Source organism: Microtus ochrogaster, linkage group LG4 (genome assembly GCF_000317375.1).
Source record: "Microtus ochrogaster isolate Prairie Vole_2 linkage group LG4, MicOch1.0, whole genome shotgun sequence".
NCBI lineage: Eukaryota > Metazoa > Chordata > Mammalia > Rodentia > Cricetidae > Microtus > Microtus ochrogaster.
The window spans coordinates 11,935,854-11,958,510 of record NC_022030.1 but is presented as its reverse complement, the minus strand read 5'-3'; the positions used below and the strand labels follow the sequence as shown (position 1 = coordinate 11,958,510).

The window sequence follows — 22,657 nt, the reverse complement described above, 5'->3', positions numbered from 1 at the left end:
AGAAGTCAGGAAAATGCTACACTCCTCAGTGGCCATGGCTTCATTGATGGAATCTAAGCCAAGCAGAGGTACAGGCATACTTAGGGTTAATACTTTAAGTGTGGTCTATTGTATTTTTCCCCATGAGTGACTGAGTTTTGTCCCTAGAGTCCTTTTGCCTTAAAACCTAGAACAGAGCCTAATCATATTGCCCAAGGGCAGCAGAGGGCAGACATCACCTAGACAATAGAAATCAATACTTTACTTTAAATCTCAAAATAGGAATTCTTGGAGTCTGTGTTATATTACTAGTCTGAAATAGTGGTTTCTTTTCCATTTGGAAGATACTTGATTAAAGGGAGCTATAAAGACGTTTTATCAAAATTGCAAATCTCAGCTTTGAATCTTGAATCATATACAGATTGCCATAATAAAGTTTCAACATTGATCTAGATAGAAAAGGTGACAGCAGAAGTTTCCACTAGGAAGGAAAAGGAAATAAAAGTTATTGAGGAGGAAGCTGGAGAGATGACTTGGTTATTAAAATGCTTGCCGTGCAAGTATGACAATCTCACTCTGGATTCCTGGCACCCATGTAAAAACCTGGGTGCTGATGGCATGTACCTGTAATTCCAATATTGTAAGGGTAGAGATAGGAGGATTCCTGGAGTTTCCTGGCTAATCAGTCTAGGGAATCAGTAAGCTCAAGGTTCCATGAGACACATCTCAAAACATAAGGTCAAGAGTGATTTGAAGAAGGCACCCAACATTGTTCTGTGGTTTCTACACGAGCATCATGGGAAAGCATAGCCCACAAATGCATATAATAAGCAGGTGTGCAAGTACTCACATGCACACATACAAACCAGATTGGATGAGGGCAAAAAAGATTAAGAGAGCATGTCACCACTACTTAACTAAATACACCAAGAACAGAGCCAATTGGAAGGTCTAATCCACACTCTATTGTCACCCATGAAAAGTGACAAAAAGAGACAGATTAGTGATGGGCATAAAGGTAGGAATCCCCAATCTGTTTAGAATAATACCAAAGCCCAATGATTTGTTTCTTTTTCCCTTCCAAGAAGACTTCACTCAGCATAATTCTTGGAGAAAATGGCCCCTTTGGAATATGGCAGGGAACCTAACAGTTTTACCAAAACTAAGAAGAGAGTGAGTAAGGCATGTGGCCTGAAATTGCATTCTTCATTTCTAGTCCTTATGTATGTAGTGCAAGTAATAGAAAACTTTCTGCATATCCTTCCTGGACATGCTGTGGAAGTGTGAGAGAACTGGAAAAGGCCAGAGACCAAGATGCAGAAGCTGGGTGAGGGGACTTGTCAAGATATCAGCACTGGAAATGTGGATGCTTAGGGACCAGGATACATCCAGCTATGCCTCATAATGCAAGTCCCATGTCAGGACTAGCGACCCGTGGGCAAACCTGGATCACATCAAATGCACCTTAGGAAGGGGAGGGTGGCCGACTATATTGTAATTTCCCTCCATGTGACTGGGCACATAAAGTACTTGAGGCGTCAGATTACATCTAATAAAACAAATGGGAAGGAGAAGATAGAAAGGGGCTGAGCAGGTATTCGAAAGGTAGTTTCTTAACCTGGGAAGTGGTGTAGTGTTTGAATTGGGAAGACTAGAGTAGACTTAAGGTGTGTGGAAATATGAGAAACTCCTTGGGCTGATGTTTGTGACATGGTCTGCTGAAGTATAGGAAATAACATTTATAGGGTTCTATGTCAGAGTGTTCGAGGATTTCTTTGGACATCCCTAGGTTGTTCCAACTCCTTTATATTGATGGTCCCAGAAGCTCTTTTCTTTAACTATTTGTTCTTGCTGCTAAACTCTGATATTGGATTTTAATATTAATTTAACGCAACTTATTAAAATCTGTGTGGTTTGTGACTATACATACCCAGGACAATATCCTGTTGTAATTACACAACAAAAACAGGGAAGGAAAGAGAAGAAAAATGCTGGGAGTTAAAATGAAAATTCAGATTTAAAAAAATTAGTATCAGAATAATAATAAGTGGAAGGAAAAAGAGTCACGTAGCACAGCAAGTTCTTGTTGGGTTTGTGCAGCATGCTTGTCACAACAAAGAAGCCAGTATCGATGTCTTATTACTTGCTAAGATCTACTGCTCGCTCAGCTTCTTTATTTTTAACCAGGCATCTTTTTCTGTCCTACATAGGGTTCTACATTACATTTATTTATCAGGTCTCTCAGCTCATTTTGTAGATGATATTGTTGACTTTTATTAGGATACTTCCTGCAGCTAGAAGGCATTCCATTATGTGAATACATTATTCATAAGCTGTATGAGATATTCCTAGAAGCTACATTCATTGGGTTTTTCTTTAACAAACACACGGAGATTCTGCATACTTACTGTTTGATTCCCCTTAGAGGTGAGCTTCTTAGAAGTGAAGAATAGTAAAGAAGAAGAAGGGGAAAGAAGAGGAGGAGGAAGAGGAAGAGGGGGAAGAGGAAGAGGAGAAGTTGAAGTTACCGAAAGTTTGCTTCCTCTGTGACTTAAGATTCAGTTTATTGCTCTCTATGTTCTATTGCTATCTGATGCTCTGATTTTTTCACATAGTGAAAGCCCTATATACTCACTTATTTTAGTGAAAAAAAGAGTCTCATTGTTTTGTATCATAATAAACAATTTGTCTAGACTGTTCTGGGCTAATAGTGCCAGTGTACAATGGATTCTACATTTGCAGATATACATTCACTAATTGTATGACAATAGTATTATTCTATTAACTTTTCACTTTGTCTCAATGCCAACTTATTTACCTAATGAGAAAATGAACTAATGACCGACTGACTGACTGAATGAATGAAACCTCATAACGTGGCTCCATCTATTGAACTAAGTATCAGTATATTGACTCAACAGAGGTAGGCATTTGATGCACATTATTTATGATGCTGTAAGTAATTCTTTATTGTTCTTCAGAGTCACCTTCAGATAAATCAATCACTTTTCATAGCTTCATAGATTCTGCAGATAGGCTCTGACAGAATGCATACTGTACATTTCCTGATGGTAGCATTGCTCAGCATTGCTTTGCCATTGCTAGTGACAAAACCAGCCATTATCAATTTATCACTGAAAAAAGAAAGCCTTGCTATGCAAATACTCTATCAATCCTAATTTTCTATTACAGTGTTAATTTTACTGTAAGAGGTGGTAAAAATATCACAAATACTAGTGAAACATCTCTTTAGCAGTTCAGATAACTTCAAGTCCAAAATCAAAGGATTTCTATTTACAAGCTATCGTTAAATCAAGTATGTTTAAGTACGCAATGCAATACTTCAATGTCTAGCATTAAAAGTGGGGAAGATTGGAATATGGAAAGCAAAGAATTTCTCCTAAAAAAATACCCTCTTTTTTATTGTACATACCTACCACAGTTTCCCCTCCTTTCTCTCTTCCTGTTCCCTCCCACGATCTCCCTTCTACTCTCCATCCATTCCTCTTGTTTCCATTCAGAAGGGTAGCCTCCCATGGGAGTCACCAAAGCATGGTCTATCAAGTCCAACAGAACATTTATACTAACACTGTGAAAGGGAATGCTTTGTGTTGAAAAAACTGAGATGTTAATGAATAAGAAGACAACTGGAATTAGCTATGCAGATGAATTCAGAATGGTGTCATGTTAAGGATATGCCATAGAAGCCATTCACTTCTTTTATATGAAGACTAAAAATACAAATAATTAAAATAATACTGACTATCCAAGTAGTTTGGTGGTTAAACAATATAGAAAAATTAAATGGGATAAGGAGGAAAAGAAATGTGAGTATTAGTACTTCATGAATATATTTTCTGTTTCCTTTTGGTTTTCTTTCTTGCCTTTATGAGAATTTTAATGTTATTATTTCAGAAAAATCATTGTCTTCACTTCCTGGTAACCACCAAAAAAAATCTTTTTAAAACTGCTCTTAGGGTTCATTAAGTAACCACAAGTCAGGCTATGAGAGACTAAGAGAAAAGGAAGCATGATAAAACTGAAAACAAGTTACAGAATGGTTAATGTAAATTTTTATCTATCAATACATACCTTGATGTCAGTGGATTCACTCTCCAATCAAAAGATATGTAGTGGACCAGGCATAGCACTGCACATGTGTAATTCCAGCAAACAGAAGACTAAGAATAAGGATGGTGAACTATGGTCCTATGTATGCTACATAGTTTCAACCCTGTGCTGCCACAAAAAAAGGGTGAGAGAAATTGCATTAATTTTAAAAAATATGATTCATATACATGTTGCTTACAAGAAATTTATCTCACTTCTAAGGCCTCATAAAGACTAAAAATCAAGGGATAAGATGCTCCGTTAAAATGGAATCTATAAGAATATAGGAGTAGCCATTCTCAAATAAAATAGGTGTTACATCAACAGTAACAAAAAGAGACAAAAAAGTCATTGCAGTGTTTGAAATGAGAATGGGCCCCATAGGCTCACATATTTGAATACTTGGTCCACAGTTGGTGGAACTGTTTGGGAAGGATTAGGAAGTGTGACATTGTTGGAGGAACTGTGTTACTAGGAACAAACTTTGAGGTTTCAAAAGACTGGTCTGATTTCCAATGTTTTCTCTCTCTCTTGTTGAATTTGCATTGGTATAGATTTTTAAGGTCAATTTTGTTATATGTATATGTATTTCTGATATTGATTAAGGTGTTGTGATTGTGTAGTTCATTTAAAATGTAATGTATAATAGAAAATATAGGTTGCTAATAAATAATCATCGATAATAGTCAAGCTTGTAGTCATGTTAGTTAGATTTTCTAGATATGCATAGATATATTTCAGACAGGCATTCTTCATATCTTTCAAAGACTACAGAATGGGCATTTTAAATGTTTTAATAACTTAGGGCTTTTTATAACAATGGCACATGTCTGCTCCTGGCAGCACCAGCTACTTCAAGAGAAAGATGGGCATCGAAGAGGATCCTTATGAAGTTTGATAGCCACTTAGGCAAGAAACTTCTCTTGCCTGGACTGTTGCATAAACTGGACACAAAGAACCCACAGAGAGAGGACTGCTAAACTTGCCTAAAGGTGAGATGGTCTTTCGGGGTTCCTGATTCATGAAGGAGTCTGTGAGACATTCTGCAAGACACAGCAGAAAGTGACTAAACTGTCTTTGAAATTTCCTGCTTCATGGAAATATCTCTGGAAACTATGGGCCTGTAGGCCGAAGATGAATGCCCCAACAGTACAGAAGAACTTTGGGTGGCTGTCCAGGCAGCAAGATATCTCTGTCATTTCTAGAGTTTTCTTATTTCTTGTTTACTTAGGTAGTATTATATCCTTCTGGAGTCTTTGATGGAGTTGAAGAATGGATAGTTATAGTTAGTTTTCCTTAGTTACAACAAAAGATAAAGTAGATATAAATATTGTAACTGTAATTCTTACTTGATAACTGTTTTGCTGTATGTAATTTTACTATGTTAAAATGAAAGTCTTCTTTTTTGTTTAAACAGAAAAGGGGAAATGATGTGGGAGTGATTTCTTTCTAATCTGTTGCTTTCATTGGTTAATTAATAAAGAAACTGCCTAGGTCCATTTGATAGGCCAACCCTTAGGTGGGTGGAGTAAACAGAACATGTTGCGGGAGGTCCTTCCGCTCCTCCAGCCTATAGCCGCTGAGATACCAGCCCATTGGGGCGTGGTCTCTCTCCCTTTAAAAAAGCGGCCACTTCCTTCTCTCGCTCTCTTCACTTCCTGCTCTGCCGGCGACTAGACTCCCTTCCTGGTTGTACAGAGGGCTGACGGTGATCTGTAAGTTTTTTCCCCTTTAAATAAATACTACCCTATTAATCATAATCCCAAACTGCTGTGGCATTGTTTGTGACTTACGCCTTCAAGAACAGAATGCTGGGAGAAAGAAGCTGAGTCAAGGAGTTGCCATGATTCTCCTACCGGACACAGACTCAGGTTAAGATCCTCCCTGGTAAGCTACCTCGTGGGCTACACAGATTATTAGAAATGGGTTAGATCAATACGTAAGAGTTAGCCAATAAGAGGCTGGAACTAATGGGCCAGGCAGTGTTTAAAAGAATACAGTTTCCATGTAATTATTTCAGGTATAAAGCTAGCCATGCGGGCGGTCGGGTGCCAGGAATGTAGCTCTCTCTCTCTCTCTCTCTCCCTCTCTCCACTTCCCCTCCCACTTCTCTCTCTTTCTCATGGTTGTGGGTCAAGATTTTAGCTTTCAACTGTTCATTCTGCTCAGCCATCATGGACTCTAGCCCTTTTAAACTGTAAACCAAATTGAACACTTTTTTTTATGATGTTTTATCACAGGGATAGAAAAGCAAGACAGAAGTCATTATATAATGATTGGGGGACCTATCAACAAGAGAAATGATACTTATACATAGGATCCCTAATATCTAATATATGAAACATTTCTGGAGAATGGAAAGAAAAGTAGATTATAATACAATAAAATTAAAGATATTCAATATTATACTTTTAGTAATAGGAAGGTTACCTAGAAGAAAACTGACAAAGAAATAGAATTAAATTGTGGTGTAGAACAAATGGGTCTACAAATATTTACAAAACATTTTAGCAAATGACTTCAGGATACACATTCTCCTCACCAGCACATGGAACATTCTCTAGGATAGATTGTACGATAGATCATGAAATAGTCCTTAACAAATTAAAATTAAAATTGAAAACACATTAGTGATGTGGGATTCCCCTCTGTATGCTGTGAATACCATTGGTTAATAAAGGAGCTGTTTGGGGCCTGTGATAGGATAGAGCAGAGCTAGGTGGGGAAAACTAAACTGAATGCTGGGAGAAAGGAAAGCAGAGTTAGAGAAAACCCATGTAGGCCTGCTGGAGACAAATGCTGGAACTTTACCTGGTAAGCCACTGCCATGTGGTGATACACAGACAAATGGAGATGGGTTAAAATAAGATGTAAAAGTTAGCCAATAAAAAGCTAAAGCTAATAGGCCAAGCAGTGATTTAAATAACATATTTTTGGTGTGATTATTTCAGGTCTGAGCAGCTGAAAACCAACAAGCAGCTTCCTTCAACAAATTGGCACCAATGTGGTTGACTAAATATACTTAAAACCTGAGAGAGCTTGAAAAGGAATTCTAGACACAAAAATACAGAGTTTAACATAGCTGCTTGCTGTTTGCTGGAAGTGTGCTGCAGTTGCTTTAAGAGAGGTTTTCCAGATTCAGTGGTAGCAGAAAAAGCTGCACACTTTTGAAATGTTGGCTTTCTGGGCAGTGCTGCCAGCACCAACTCTGACTCTTTCAGGAAACCAAACATTTAAATGGGGTTTGTGAGCAACATGCTACATTTTGCTTAATGGCAACATAGGCTGGCCATCTGCCTAAAAATGGGGCTGTGAGCATGGCTCTCAGAGGCAGCAAACAGCTCCGCCATGTTGGACTGTGCCTAGCAAGCAGGAAGTGCCATATATACCCTAGTAATGCCACAGCTTAAGTTTATAAGGGCTTAGCATTTTAAGATTCACTCCTGGTCAGAAAATAATTGCAGATACACAATAAAGACTAACTCAGACATAAAAGACCTCTAAATTAGTCATAGTGTTGGATAAATATATGAAGGCTTGGGAAAGAAAAGAAAAGAAATATAGACAGTTATATAAAGAAGTAAATGTTTTTTTTAAAAGGTAAATTCTTTAAAGAGATAGAGTACAGTCAATCATAGATTAAACAGAATAAAGAAAAATAAGCCACATAAAAATGGAAAATTCACAGAGAGTTTGTATTATGTATATTATTGTGTTTTCTTTGAATTTTTTGACTGTGAAGGAGCTAAGTAACTAACAATATACTTTAAAAATATTTTGTCTTCAAAATTTGAGTCTAAGGATATTTTGCTTTGGAAAAGAGGCTCTTTTTTTGTTTCCACAGAAGATAAAAACCTGTGGATTAATTCCAGACTAATGTGCCTTGATGTAGAAAGACTCGCTGAAAAGTTGCCATGAACACCCCCAAAATTATTTCACCCAACAAAAAGCAGGAAGCAGTTTGGAGAGAACTATGCTTATATTTAAAGAGATTTAAATGCTATAGAGATTTACATTGGTATGGATCTTGGTTTATTCATATACATTTGAGGTCAATTTTGTTATATGTATATTTCTGCTCTTGATTAAGGTATTGTGTTTGTGCAGCTCATTTAAAATGTAATGTATAATTAGGAAATATAGGTTAATAGAGAGTCATCTATAATAGTCAAGTTTGTAGTCATGTTATTTAAGTTCTTCAAATCTTTCAAAGACTATAGAATATGGCATTTAAAGTGTTTTGAGAATTTAGGACTTTTCATGACAATGAGACACACGGTTATGCCATGTAAAAGATAATGAATTCCAGGCTAGCCAATGTTATATAGTGAGATCCTGTTTCATACTCTTGTTCCCATGAGACAGGCATAGACTGACTAGCTTATAAAAATGGCTGTATTGTTTCTCATGTTCTTTGCAGTTAACTGTAGCATGTGATGATTTTAATGAAATCTGAGGGGACATGGTCAACCCTACTGGACAAAAGTTTTAAGGATATGTAGATACCCTTTGGAAGCCTCTTTCCTCTTCTTCCAATCACATGGAAATGATAAAAATCCTTCAGGTGGTGGTAGAACTGCAATCTAGAAACCTGGTTTTGTCCATTGCATTTATAAAAGAGATACTTTCTAAACAGATATGCCATTCTGGATATTCAAATTCAGAAGAAACAATCCTGATGATACCTTTGTGCTGGTGTGTATTTGATGCACTAGTACATCCTAGTAATATAATCCAGCCTTGCAAAGATGAACTCCTGGTGATTTTCTCTAACAGTCTGAGACTGTATATCCTTTATTAGTTTACAGAGATTTAATACTCATTTGCTTTTGTAAACTGTTTCTGTCACCAACAAATATAATCTCTTTTTTAAATATTATTTACGACTGTAGTACACATACTTGCAGCAAGTATTTTAGTTAAAATGAAAGGCAGTAAAAGCTGGAGAGCTAGTCTGGTGACAGCAAGCTTGCTGAACGTATTCCAGGATCTAAACTAATCCACAGCCAGATAAACCAAACAGTCCATCTTAATTGAGGGGTGATATCCGAAGCATGAGATTTCCACCCATAGGTATTGGCATAGGCAATGGCTTTGGCACAACAGTATTTGAAAACTCTATGAAACACAACTTAATGTTTTGAAGATTTTCAAATTGAATAAAAACACTTTTCTCTTAAAAAAAGCTTTCTGTGTGACATTCTGAAAGTATCTCATATACAATTTAATAAAAATAAATGCGACCATGTCCAAAGTAATGAGAAGTATTAGTTTTCAATGCCCGTTAAGACATTTCAGCTTCCTGCAGTATGGAAGGGAGACTTTTCTGCTTAATTGTTTTTTTTCTTCTTGGTGGAAAGCTGGCAACATTCCTGTTGGGATTCTCTTTGGTGCAAGGGCCAGATATCACACTTTATCTTATGCTGCATATTCTTGACTTGGCTACAGACAACTGCACCATGTTTGCCTTCCCTTAGGACTCCTTGGAAAGAAAAACTATATTCCCTTATATGAGGTTTCAAAAGCAACTTGACCAATAGCCTTTGGATTTACAGTATTTGCCTTGCCAGTTTTAATTTTTGTCTTTTTTGATTTCTAATGAACCACGTGCCTACTTTCTACAAGGTGATCACCAGAGAAGATGCTCTGGGTAGGGCCTAACCAGGAGACAGGGAAGATGACTACTGTGTCGTGGGATTTTGTTAAGGAAAAACATTTCCTTTGGATTCCAAGGACCTACTCCCAGACTTGAGTCCCATGATCAGTATCTGCCATAAGATTTTCCTTGCTTTGAGGAATGGTGACTCAACTTTCTTTCTTTTCTTTTCTTTTCTTTTCTTTTCTTTTCTTTTCTTTTCTTTTCTTTTCTTTCTTTCTTTCTTTCTTTCTTTCTTTCTTTCTTTCTTTCTTTCTATCCTTCCTTCCTTCCTTTCTTTCTTTCTTTCTTTTTTTCTTTCTTTCTTTCATCTTTTATTGTTTTAGCACTGGGAAGGGAACCCAGGGCCTTACACATTCCAAGCAAGCTCTCTATGACTGACTTATATTCTCATTTTTAAAATGGATTATGTTTTGTTGTATTAGAAAGGCAAACATGTTATATATATTCAAAAGCCAAAGTTCAACAGAAATAAAAAGGTTTAAAAATAAAATATAGCTTCATAATTATAAAACATAACAATAATAATTGTATTAAATTACCCAAATAATTCCTGGGAAATTTAAAGAACTCAAGGATGGCTGCTAATTTTAATCAGCCAGATCCTTCAAAAGGTGCCATTTACACTTAACAGAAGTATAGAAATGTTTTAAAAGTGACAGGAGTAGAACAGGATAAGGATGGCCCGAAGAATTCCATTCAAGAAATGTCCAGCAACCCTGTCACTACTGGAATATGTTGTCCCTTGACACACATCTTCTTCACTGGGTTTCCATCCTCCTACAGCAATTACCCAGGATAGTACTGCAAAAGCCGAGGGGCTCATTTGGAAGCTCATAAAGTGATAATGCCGACTAAAAGGGTTACAATCATTCTTCCCTTGGCCCTCATTCCTGCATGAATGAATTACACATGTAAATGTAATCCAAATACAGACATGATGGAAGCCAAAAAAATGTGAATCATTGAGAAAGTAGAGTGGAAGGTCAGACTTAAAAGAAAATTATGAGATTTTACTACAGAAGCTTTATCCAAAATATTTGGATAATTGTGAATACATACACATAGACACACAGTCACACAGACAGACAGACAGGCACACACACACACACTTTTACCTAGCACTGTATAGTCCCTTATGTTAATATCAGACTAGTACAAATTTACCTTTAATTGTAGCTTCAGATACTCCCAGGCAATTTTTTTTTATAACAACACATGCTTTAACAACTTTGAAGTTCCTCAGAATACAATAAAATGAATAGCGTACTAGTTTTCTGTTGCCACTGTTAACAAGGTCCTGAAGATTTAGTGGATTAATCAGACCAGATTTATTACCTGACAGTTCTGGAGGCCATAGTTTGTTAGAAATCTCAGGGGGCTAATACTAAAGTGCAACAAGGTTGGGTTTTTTTTTTTTTTTCTTTTTTGGAAGATGTCTGATTGACGCTGTTTCCTTGTGGTTCCCAGCTTCCTGGGGCCACCCGTATTTCTTGGCTCTCCGCTTTCTTTTCCATCTTCAGAGTCTACAAAGGCAGATCAGTCCTCTTACATGGTCCACTTTGCTCAAGTCTGGGAAAAGTTCTCTGCTTTTTAGAATGCATATGTTTAGCCAACGAGGCTCCCATCGCTGCACTTGGGAGTGGAGGCAGGAGAATCAGACTGCAGTAGCAATGGCTACATTGGCTACACGACGGCAATGTGATTATGACAGCCAGGGATGTGACTGATAACACTTGGATGTTTTTATTGAAAATTATAGGAAATTCTGCTTCTGGCAACGATTTAAAACATGAACAGTTTATGCTTTTCCTCATCTAAGACCTGAGACTTCCGTGTAGGGCTCTGCTCTTGTCCTCAAAGGCTGCATCAAGAGATGCCACAGCAATGTCCTCCTGACAGCAAGTGAGTGAATTTTCATTATCCCGGAAAAGTCCAATTACACCCAAGACCTGCTTTTTGCTACCATGAGCATGTGTAAGGGACAAAGGTGACCTCAAGCTTTGCTTTTTATTCTACCTGTTTATGTGAGTTCTTCCTTTCCTAATAAGGTCAGAAGATTTGAAAGCAAAAGTGATATTTGATATACCCTTTATACTTCCCATAGTTGAGGACACTTTAAGATAGTGAATATTCATGAAGTGATTAAAAAATTAAGCAATTAAAGACCCTCACTGAGTTTATATACATATGTTGGCAACTACAGCAAATTTTAAGACTTACTTGACTGTCTATCATTTTTTTTTAAAATAGTGCCTCATTTAGTCCAGGCTGGTCTCAGACTACATATTAATGATATGCTGGCCTTGAACTCCTAACCCTGTTGCCTCTATATGCTGATAGTGTCAGGATTACAGGGAAGTGCCACAGTTCGAGGTGGTTCATGTGTCAGGGATATGACCTTATCCTCTCTCTCCCTCTCTCCCTCCCTCATCAACAGCTCTGTGATATGCAGCAAGTAACTGTATTAGTTCCATTCCTTATTAAACAAGTTTTTAATTAACTAATTTCTAAAGTCGCTTGATCCGGAAGCATTTGTGAATCGGCATCAACACCACTGTAACACTTCATTAAGGACTGAAGTAAAATTTCACGGATTATTGAACTACTCCATTAAAGTAATTTAATAATGGAAGTGCTTTTAACCACCAGGAATTTTCTGAGGTAATTTGTGACTATATCAAACACACCACTGTTAAGATTCGTCCCCTTTGCTTGCATTTTGGTGGCACAGGCCTCTGGTTGCACACAGGAAGATTCTACGATCAAGACCAGCTTGGGATAAAGAACAAGACTCTACCTCAAAAAAATAAACAAGCAACCAACCTGGCAGAAAAAGTAATAAAATATACATTTATTGTTGTCAAAACTCTTGTCTGGAATGATATGCTATTTCTACACTTAGTCCAATCATGTAAAAAGCTGGGTGATTTGGGAAAGTCCTGGGGATTTCTTTTTATGGCTGTCTACACATAAGATAAATACAAATAAAACCTCAATGTGTGTATTGCTCTGCTTGCATGCCTGGTTCCTGAGGCCAGAAGAGGGTGTCAGACCCCCCTGATCTACAATGTGGGTGCTGGGAAAGAAACCCAGGTCCACTGCTAGAGCAGCAAGTGCTCTTAACCACTGAGCTATCTCTCCAGCCCACGATTTTTAAAGAAAAGAACACCGTGAAGTTCCTACTATTGTCTTAAGAACTATTGCAGCATTTTAGGTCCCTAAACCCTTACTGAACAACACCCTCTCAGCAGGACTTCCTTTCTTGGAGATCGTGGAGCCTGAACTGCACACTGCCTTTTGTCCTCTACAGGCCTGCCTGCCTAAGAATTTCACCTTTCTCCCTGTCCCAAACTCTTCCGTCTGCTTCACAGGCCTTGCCTTCGGGGGAACCCTGTGCTCACTTTGACAGCTGAGATGACGGAGATGAGGGTGGAGGTCACAAGGAAGCCAGAGCATACACGATATTGGAATAAACAGCTCAGCTCGGGGAAGAAGAAGAATAGAGCTGAATGTATATATTTTGTTATCTTATGTTGTTTTCTTTTGTCTTTCTTCTTCTTATTATGAAATTGAAATCTTACAGATCAATCACAGTTCCCTCCCCTCCTCCCACCCCATCTACCTCCCCCCACTCCCCATCCACTCCTCAGAGAGGGTAAGGCTCCCCATAAGAACATTTTGCCGTTTACTTGTTTCTAAGTGCAATATTCATTTTTCTTGACGTAAGAGAAATTATAACTAAGGAGACAGATACAGTATTACCTGATCTGATCCTCAAAGAATTCATATTTATGTAGACAAAGTGTGTTATAATCATGTTATGGTCTGAAACTCCCTATTTCTCGAGGTTGTACATTAAATGGATCCCTAGGGCATAGGTACTGAGGCAGGGGCCTTCAGGATTCGGGCTTTTTCAAAGCAGACTCCATGAAGTTTGTTACTTCCTTTCCATGTGAAGATACAGCAAGAGAACGGGCCCTTACGAGACTCTGAATGTGCTGCTTGTTTGGTCTTAGACTTCCCCGTATCCAGAGCTATGGCTATTGCTATTGCATTTAATCACTCTGATGTGGCAGCCTGTAGAGTCTACGCCAAGGCAGTAAGTGAACAGGAAAGCCATGTTGAATGTAAGGGGTTTTCCTTCAGAAAGTTATTCAGTGATATATTGAACAGATCCATAAACTAACCAGGACACTGAGATTAGTTTGCCACCTGCCTCCCTGGGAACAGTGTGGCCCATTGTACCCTATTCTACAAGGAAGTTTTGCCTCAGGACTAAATGAACAGTTTACTGCAGTTACAAACTCACACAACTTCTCAAATTCTCATAATTTCATTTTCCTCTTACATTCTTTTTCTTTTTTTCTTGTTTTGGTTTTTCAACACAACATTTCTCTGTAGCTTTGGAGCCCGTTGTGGAACTTGCTCATGTAGACCAGGCTGACCTCACAGAGATCTGCCTGCCTCTGCCTCCCGAGTGCTGGGATTAAAAGCATGTGCCACCACTGCCCAACTTTTAACAGCCACCAAACTTGCCTTATTGGATTCCTGCTCATTTTATAGGATACACAGCATTAAAACATGCAGCTTGATTCAGGAGGAATCAAAACACAGGAAGATTTAGATTTGCCCTTCTGACCTTCCTATGCTAGTTTCGCATTAGCTTTCCCGCATATAAAAAGATTTTGCCAAGTTAAATGGATAGCACTGCTGGAAGATATGAAATTCCAGCGCAAATACTTGGGCTTCAACTGACATAACTCAGATGAGGCTGTGGCTCTTGAACCACTTCTCATTGTAACGTGAAATAGCACGTTCTGAAAACCTAAATCCTGGCATCAGTTCTAGGGAGTAAGTAAAAAATCTTGAACATTGTAATGATACTATACCAAGAAGTCAGTCAATAAATGCCCTTGAGGAAAATTGAAACCATAGTAATAACAGGCAGAAATTTGCTATATTTGTGTGGCAGGGAGGTTTCTCTGCCAGAGCCAAAACTGCTAGAAAGTAAGCCTGATGAAGATATTAGAGCAAACAAATAAATACCAGGGATAAAGAGTTGCTTCATTCATAATGATTGCATGGTTAATCTATCAAATTAACCAAAGGAACACGATCCCTTCGTTCTTTCCAAGAGTTTGAAAATATGGAAAGCAAATACTATTCAGGTTGGACATCCCTGTTGATGGGATACCTAAAGTCAAATGTTTAGGTAGGATTACCTATATAACCCTCAGTAAGTTTTCTATTTTGGAGCATTTTAGGTTGAATTTTTCATGTTAGAAATGTTCGACCAGTGAAGTCTGTAGGTATACCAAATTCTGAAAGCCACATTTGGTCCCAAGTATCCCAGATAAGAAATGCTCAACCTCTGCTCAAAAGTTCAAGGAGAGGGAGATTTTTTTTCAAAATCATCTCAATAGATGCAGGACAATTAGAAAATATCTACCGTAACACTTAGGAAACAGAAAACCAACCATCGTTTTTTGTTTGCAGTGGGCTTCTTCGCTTCTTTGATGTGACTTTGTGTCTGATGGTATGATGATGATTTTTCTTTCTTCGTTGTAGATTTTATTTTTACAGAAGCAAAGATTGTAAATAGCCGTGGACTTGAAACATAATGTGTAAAGTTACTTACAAACACACACATATACTTGTGGAGCTTACTTTTCAGTTCTCAGCCCTCTCAAAAGTAGTCTTTAATAATTAACATCTCCTGATTTTAAGTATATCTGAAAAACTATCTAGCTGCTTTGAAAGAGAAATTTATTGCAAGTAATTATAACAAAAGTTTCAAGACTTTTCATTATGCTTTGATATAATTTTCATTATTTTGATATCATTTATGAGAAAAAATCATAGTATTCTAAGTAGAAAATCAGAGTGCCCTGTTAATATGTTTCCATAAGTGTATACGTCACTATGTATGCCAGAAAATAAATACACAGATGAGAGTATAATGTGTTGAAAAACAGTGTAATCTAATAGAAAAACAAGGAGTAATTTATTTGCTCTCCTACTTCCATCTGCTAAAATCAGAGATACATATATTTTGTTCCCGTGTTCCTGTCATGCTGCCCAGAGAAGTGAATGACAAAGGTAAGGGCATTTCTGACGAATGATGTTTGAACTGTCATGGCTATTTAATCAACTTCAGATCACCAGGCTTTGGTTAAGAAGTTATAAAGTGCTAAGCATAAGACACAACATCCCAATTACACTTTTCTGACCATTTAAAGACAGATATACAAACAAAACCTAAATGATGGCCTAGTTTCTGATGTGGGATTTCCCTTTGTATGCTATGAATACCACACAGCTGTGGCTTACTGGCTAAAGTTCTGGCGTCTGTCTCCTGCAGGGCTACATGGCTTCTCACCTCTTCCTCCCAGCATTCAGTTGAGTTTTCCCTGCCTAGCTCTGTTCTACCCTATCAGGTCAAGTCAGTTTATTAACTAATGGTATTCACAGCATACAGAGAAGAATCCCACATTACCAGAGCTGGGGATTAGAGCCACACCCTTGTACATGCTAAGCAAGTGCTTTGACATTGAACATATCCAGCCCAGGTATATTGTAAGATGCAATTATCACTATAATTTTACCTCATAATGTGATACTAAAGAGCATAGGTTTTATAACATTCATTTTTATTTAGTGATTTCTGTATAATTCTTTCAGTCATTCATGCTTGAGACACGCGCCAGTTTACAGGCGAGTTACTGATGATCACACATGTGTAAACAGCTTGGAAAAATTAAGAGGCTTGTCATGTGAAAGAAGGATAAACAAAAATATGTTCAGTTTCTGTGCAGCTAAGAAGTCATAGTAACTTTTCCAAGTTACTGTTAAAGGATCCTTGCTGGTTGTAGAAAATAATATACACCCAGCATAAGAGAGAAAGTCAATGTCCTTTTCTTTCTCAAGGGATGGTGAACGTTCCTTATACCTATACAAATGGCAAGGTTGTGACCTGAATAAAATTCCTCTGTTTACTAATTAGGCAGGCGACTGCTGCAGCTAAGAGTAGCACTGTTTCCTCATACAGCTGCTCTGTCCTTGTGCAGAGTGGGCTCTGCTGTTCATTCCTTTCATGAGGACACCAACTCCACAGGATTAGGGTCTTACTGATCTTAGACAACGCTAATTATTCTCCTAAGAGCCATATATGCAAATAATTATACTAGTAGTTAGGCTTTCCAATGATGAATTTTGAAGAGATGCAAATGCTATTCCTGCAACATTTCTGGCTCCTGGCCTCTGCATAATACCACTAAATAATTAATTTCCCATTCTTCTTCTCTATTCACAGCCTTTCTCTTTGTCTATTCCTTGTTTCTCTGCAAGCTTCCAGGTCAATCCATTATGTGAAATCTTTCCTGACTTCCTTAGGCAGAAATACGGTGCTGCACACATCACCTCCAATGCAGTATATTATTGTTTCCCATACCTCACTTTCAATGCAGCATTACCATGCCCCGTACCCAACTTCAAATGCAGCATTACCAAGCCTCATACTCAACCCCAATGCAGCTTTACCATGTCCCATACCCAGCACCAATGCAGTCCATTCCCAATCTCTAGCACAACACTACCACGTCTTGCACCTAATGTGCAATGTAGCATCTCTATGTACTGTACCTGACATCCACAACAGTGTTACCATGGTAGACTTTGATGGCAGATCTCAAAGTACTTTAGTTTTCAACAAGTGACTTAAACATCTTATATCTTCTACCAATATCAATCAACTATGAACCCAGTTTTCTATATGATAATAGACATGGGATAGTACTATACATTCATTTTTTTCCCTTCCAAACTTTGGATCTGAACTGAGCCTTGGTCTATTGGATGGAAACTTAATAAAAAGGAATGGCTAGTAACAAGAATTGTTGTTCGCTTTATATTGAACCCACATCCCAGTCTGATCCAGTTGAAAGAGGAGAAGCAGTGATAGTAATTAACATTAGATAAAACTGTCAAATTTCCTTGTGTGGTAGTATGCCTTCAAGACAAGAAACTAACCTACTGAACCACTTATTTAAATCCCAATTCTATTTCCCTGGAATTGTGGATTTCAGACCAGAAAAATATGAAGGTATAGCAGGACTTTTAAGTTCATGTTTGATCTGTTTTCTTCACTTACCTAGTTCACCAGATGACATGGCTCAAGACGGCAGAAAAACCCAGCTGCTGTTACTCCCTACCCCCAACAGAAACTGCCCAGATTCCCATACTGTGGAACACACTCGTATTTCTGGTAGTTTGCCTACATGGATACTCTTTGTCTGAAATAGACAGTCTGGAAGTGACTTCAGTGTGTCACTTTGCAAGGAGATGATATAGGGCCCATCTCTCAGGATAAATGGCAAGAGGAAGTAAGTTAAAAGTTATTGTATCTAAAATCACTCAGAATTGGTGTCTGGCATCTAGCCCATACTCACAGCATTCTTCTCTATTAAAAGCAAATCTTAGAATTCTGTGTCCTCCTTCAAAACACAAATTTTCTACAGACAAGGGATTGTTTAGGGCCCAAAACTAGAAGCTTTTGGCATGATTGCTTTGCTGCACAAAATGAGTTGCAAAGAAAAGATTAGGGGATGGGTGAAGAGGAAGCCATGCAGATAACTGGCACTCTCCAGTCCTCTTTTCTTTCAGAACTGAAGATCTTTTTCCTAATGAGGGCAGAGAAGCCTTACGTTTCCAGAAGTTCAAGTCATACACACAGTAGGTTAGCACTTCAAGACAAAACATTTCTAGAGGTGGAAGTGGGGGGATGTTTTCTTGGTGCAGGTCTTGAGGCCAGAAAGCCTATTTTGGTCAGGCTGACCATGGGAACCATTCTTGGCTTTGGTTCAGCTGAGCAGGGGCTTGGTGAGATATTTGTGACAATCACTGTAGACAGAAATTTATCTTATTTTTTCATCCCTCTCTGTCACACTGGTAAACACTGTTATCAGTTTTATTTGGGACGGTCACAAGAACTTATGAACACTGTGCTTTAACTAAAATAAATTCTACCATACTCCTAGCTGAGATTACATTTCAAGTTAGAGACTTGGGTCAATCATGACTTCCACCTTCTTCCTTGTGCCCAGTTTATGGATATCCCTTGGACCTACTTAATACAACTGAATCTTACATTCTCTATGGCTATGGTAGCTGAGGCCAACCTCTCATGCTGTAATCAATGCAATACTCTTAACTGGCCTCTTGGCTCCCAATCCTTCTTTCCCTAGCCTCTCTTCATAGGCATTATGGTAATATAATACTTTTAAAGGATGCTAATATCATACTGGGCCATTGTTTTGTTCAACACCTACCTGCAGCTTTTCATTTTATTCTGAGCCAAGTCTGTTATAGTAACCCTGTGTTCAGTAACCCTGGCCTCCATCCAGCTAACCAGTCTTCTTTCCACATAGACTCTGTGACCAACCACACACCAATGTAGCTGTGTGATACCCTTCTGCTCTATCCTGAGGCCCATCTGAATGACCAAGTCAGGCACACACCCGCACACACCCAGTCTCCTAGTTTGTACTTCAGTTTCTCCACAGATTTACTAACACAGAAATTCCCTCAATGTAGTACTGAGCTTTCTCACTAGTGCCCAGATGTCACTGATGCCCTGTGGGGCCTGCACCTTTGTGAAGTACTGCTTTGGCGATCTCATCTTTGTCTCCATTCTTTTTGATTGGACAAGATTAACCCACTCAAACATCAGGGTCACTAGATAAAGTATCTCTGGGAGGACAGAAAGCTGCATCTCTCTGCTGCAGTTTCTAACTGATACAGACAAGGAAATACCTGAGAACTACATTTCTTACAAGCATCCTCGAGAAAAACTAATTGAATATAACATCTGATAACTTTTATTAAAGATGACCAATTCCTCCCCATTAGAATATAAACTGAGGCCAACTTTATTTTCTGCCATTTGCTCTTGAAAGAACAACACCAGGCACAAAGCAGCAGCAAGAAAACATTTCCTAATTATTTAGATAATAAATTATCATTAATTTTGCATCATTTTAAAGCATCTAAATGAATAATCACCATGTATAGAATGTTGTGTGCTAAGCACCTTGACATGGTATATGGTGTCATTCAAATAAGACCCTATATGACAGGTGAAGTCTATAGGCCTGTTGGCCTGTGTTAAATATATGCTATGGGCCATGGCTTGCTGTCTCCAATGTTAACAGAGTTTATGGGTCATGTCTGGTGTCCCCTATGTTAACAGAGCCTACGGATCATTGCTCGCCATCCCCAATGATAGAGTCTATGTCCCCTACTCTAAGGAATTCTAACCCAAATGTCATAAGTAAAATGCATGAGACAAATTCAATTGAATTTATTAAATTCACCTTTTAGTTAAAAACATTTAATAAAAAAGATATTTCTATCATGTAAATCACAACATGGTTGGTTATGAAGTGCATAGAAAAAAATAAAAGAATATTGGTATTAATGTACATAGAGCACACCTGCAGGTGGTGCATAACCCCTATAAAACTTATTAAATTCCCCAGAACTGAACATACTATGGCCTTCTTTATCCCCCTGCTACAATTCCACAAGGGCAGAAGGGCATCTTTAAAGCACCCATGTGCAACCATTTGCATTTCATCTTCTAATATGAGTCAACTGCTGCTGAAGGATAGTGACCCCCTTTGCATGCCACTGGGTAGGATGGAGTCACTGGAAGCCAGTGTCATTTCAGTAATAATTTTTCTACCTCTCCAAGACCTTGTACTTGAATGACCTTTTTTTTTAACCTAGTTTTATCTAAACATGAATATAAGCTACATTTAATTTGTTATCATTTACCATTTTTGGATGTTCACATTTGGCTTACAAATCCTAAGAGGGGGGAAAAAAGCCAGGATCTCCAATCCAGAATATTCTGGCAATCTTTATTAAACGTTTAATTTAGGATATTATAGCAACATAATATGGTTTGTCCAAATATTACAGATTTTTCAAAAACTTCCTTTAGTGTACATAAATTAAGAAAGCTTATATCCAACATGATTTTCTACAGGGACATTTTCCTTTTTTGAAGCAGGGTTTGATGCTAAGATCACCTCTCTATGCTCAGAGAAAAGTGGATCCACTCACTGGACAATGACAACTGGCTGAGGCAGCCGAAGAATGCTTCCCTAAGAATCTGAAGCACACAGGAGTCATTGTCGCACTCAGTAGAACTGTAGTCTTCTGTTCAACCATGCTCCCGACAGGCTGAGGAAAGTGTGATGGATGTTAGTTCTGGAGGCTGCAAACACATGGCTTCACTCCCTGCCTGTTGTCAGCAGCCTGAGAGCCTTCTGTAGGTTCTGCACCGCGGTACCCACATCTTCATACTGCAGAGCACTGCCAGCGTATTTGCAGTACTTCTGAGCTCGGGCAAAGTCCTCTGGTGTCAGGCGGATATCCCCTAAAAGAAACACATTCAGACACATCACAGATGATATCACGCTGTGCTGTTCTGAGGTCCCTCTTTACACTCAAGATGAAACAATGTATTTATGTTTATGTAAAAAGAACAAGCTTCATTTTGCCACTAATATAAACCAGATACACACTAATAAAAATAACTCATATGTACACAATTTTCCATCAAGAAGTCTGCATTTTAGCAAATTAACTAAGGGCAAGAAATGACTGGTTGTATGAAACAAGAAAAGCAGCTTAGTGTTTATATTAGACTGCCGAGGCTCTCTTCATGGAACACCACAAACAGACTAAACCCTTTAGCCCTCACTGAAGCTAGAGTATAAATATATCCTCCAATAAAAGGAGGGGGTAACACACTCCATGCAGAACAGTGTCACTTTTTAAGCACTAAGTATGCTACATTTTGCTTCATTCATGCAAAAATATACTTAAGGCCATCTCAAAATCTTAACATTAAAACGTGCAACTACACATGAAAACAGCAATTATAAAACAGCTCTTCAAAAATCTAACAGTTTTCTTCTTACATATAAGTAATATGGAAGAATCCAACTAAATAATTTGGATAAAAATATGCTATTCACTTAATCTAAATTACGAATGTCTCTATATGTATTTCTATGATAAGATAAAAAAAATACTGTGTTTTGTCTTTGGCAAAGAAACAAACAAATGGGCATTTATTTATTTATTTGTATATTCATTCATTCATTCATTCATTCATTCATTCATGACGTGGAAAATGTTGAGGACGGTAACCTGACTAGAAGGCAGAAACACAGGAAAATGAGGAGGCAGCATACTCTAATTATTGTTAAGGCTATATTGAGACACAGATTCTTTTTAAACAGTCTTTAATTTTTTTTAACTTTTGATGGAAATGGCAAAATTGGACATTACCTGCTAAAGATGCAGCAACTGTAGGTAGGCTGGGAGTAAATCCTAACAAATATTACCATCTTCCAAAGCAAGCACTGATACACTATGTATTTTTAGTGTTTATTCTGTACAAGGCACCTGGTGGTTCCCAGCTCAGTGATTCACTCAATAAATAGGAAAAGGCTGCCTGTATTCTCACTAATTCTCTACATTCTATATATAGTTCATAACAGATAAATACTAATTAAATCCAAGATTTTAAGATAATGTGTTTACAAATTTACATACAGCAAACATGCAGAGTGCTACATCAATTAAGCCTTCAACTAATCATTATTAGTAAAAGATTAAAGTAATTAGACATTCTCATTTAACAGAAAAATTTTAACTTCCTTGAATTTCTCTCTTGCTTTAAAAGTAACACAAATGAACAAAGGAGTAAACTTACAATTGTACACTAACTATTCAGGCATAATTCACCACCATTTGTTAGTAGCAGTGGAGCTGCTGTTGACCACATCAGTCAAACTTAAAAACACCAACCTTCATTTCTTTTTTTTTGGGGGGGGG

At 37.9% G+C, this 22,657-nt stretch overlaps 1 protein-coding gene across 2 annotated transcripts in view; it reads right to left on the bottom strand.

The window, feature by feature from the left end:
- Positions 1-20,090: 20,090 nt before the first annotated feature.
- Vta1 (vesicle trafficking 1) overlaps positions 20,091-22,657 on the bottom strand; it is a 57,127-nt gene continuing 54,560 nt past the window's right edge. For both annotated transcript variants that reach the window (XM_005360992.3, XM_026786446.1), the window contains one exon: positions 20,091-21,188. In XM_005360992.3, the coding sequence (XP_005361049.1) occupies positions 21,043-21,188 (146 nt within the window). In that variant the 3' untranslated portion in view covers positions 20,091-21,042. The remainder of the gene's footprint in view (positions 21,189-22,657) is intronic.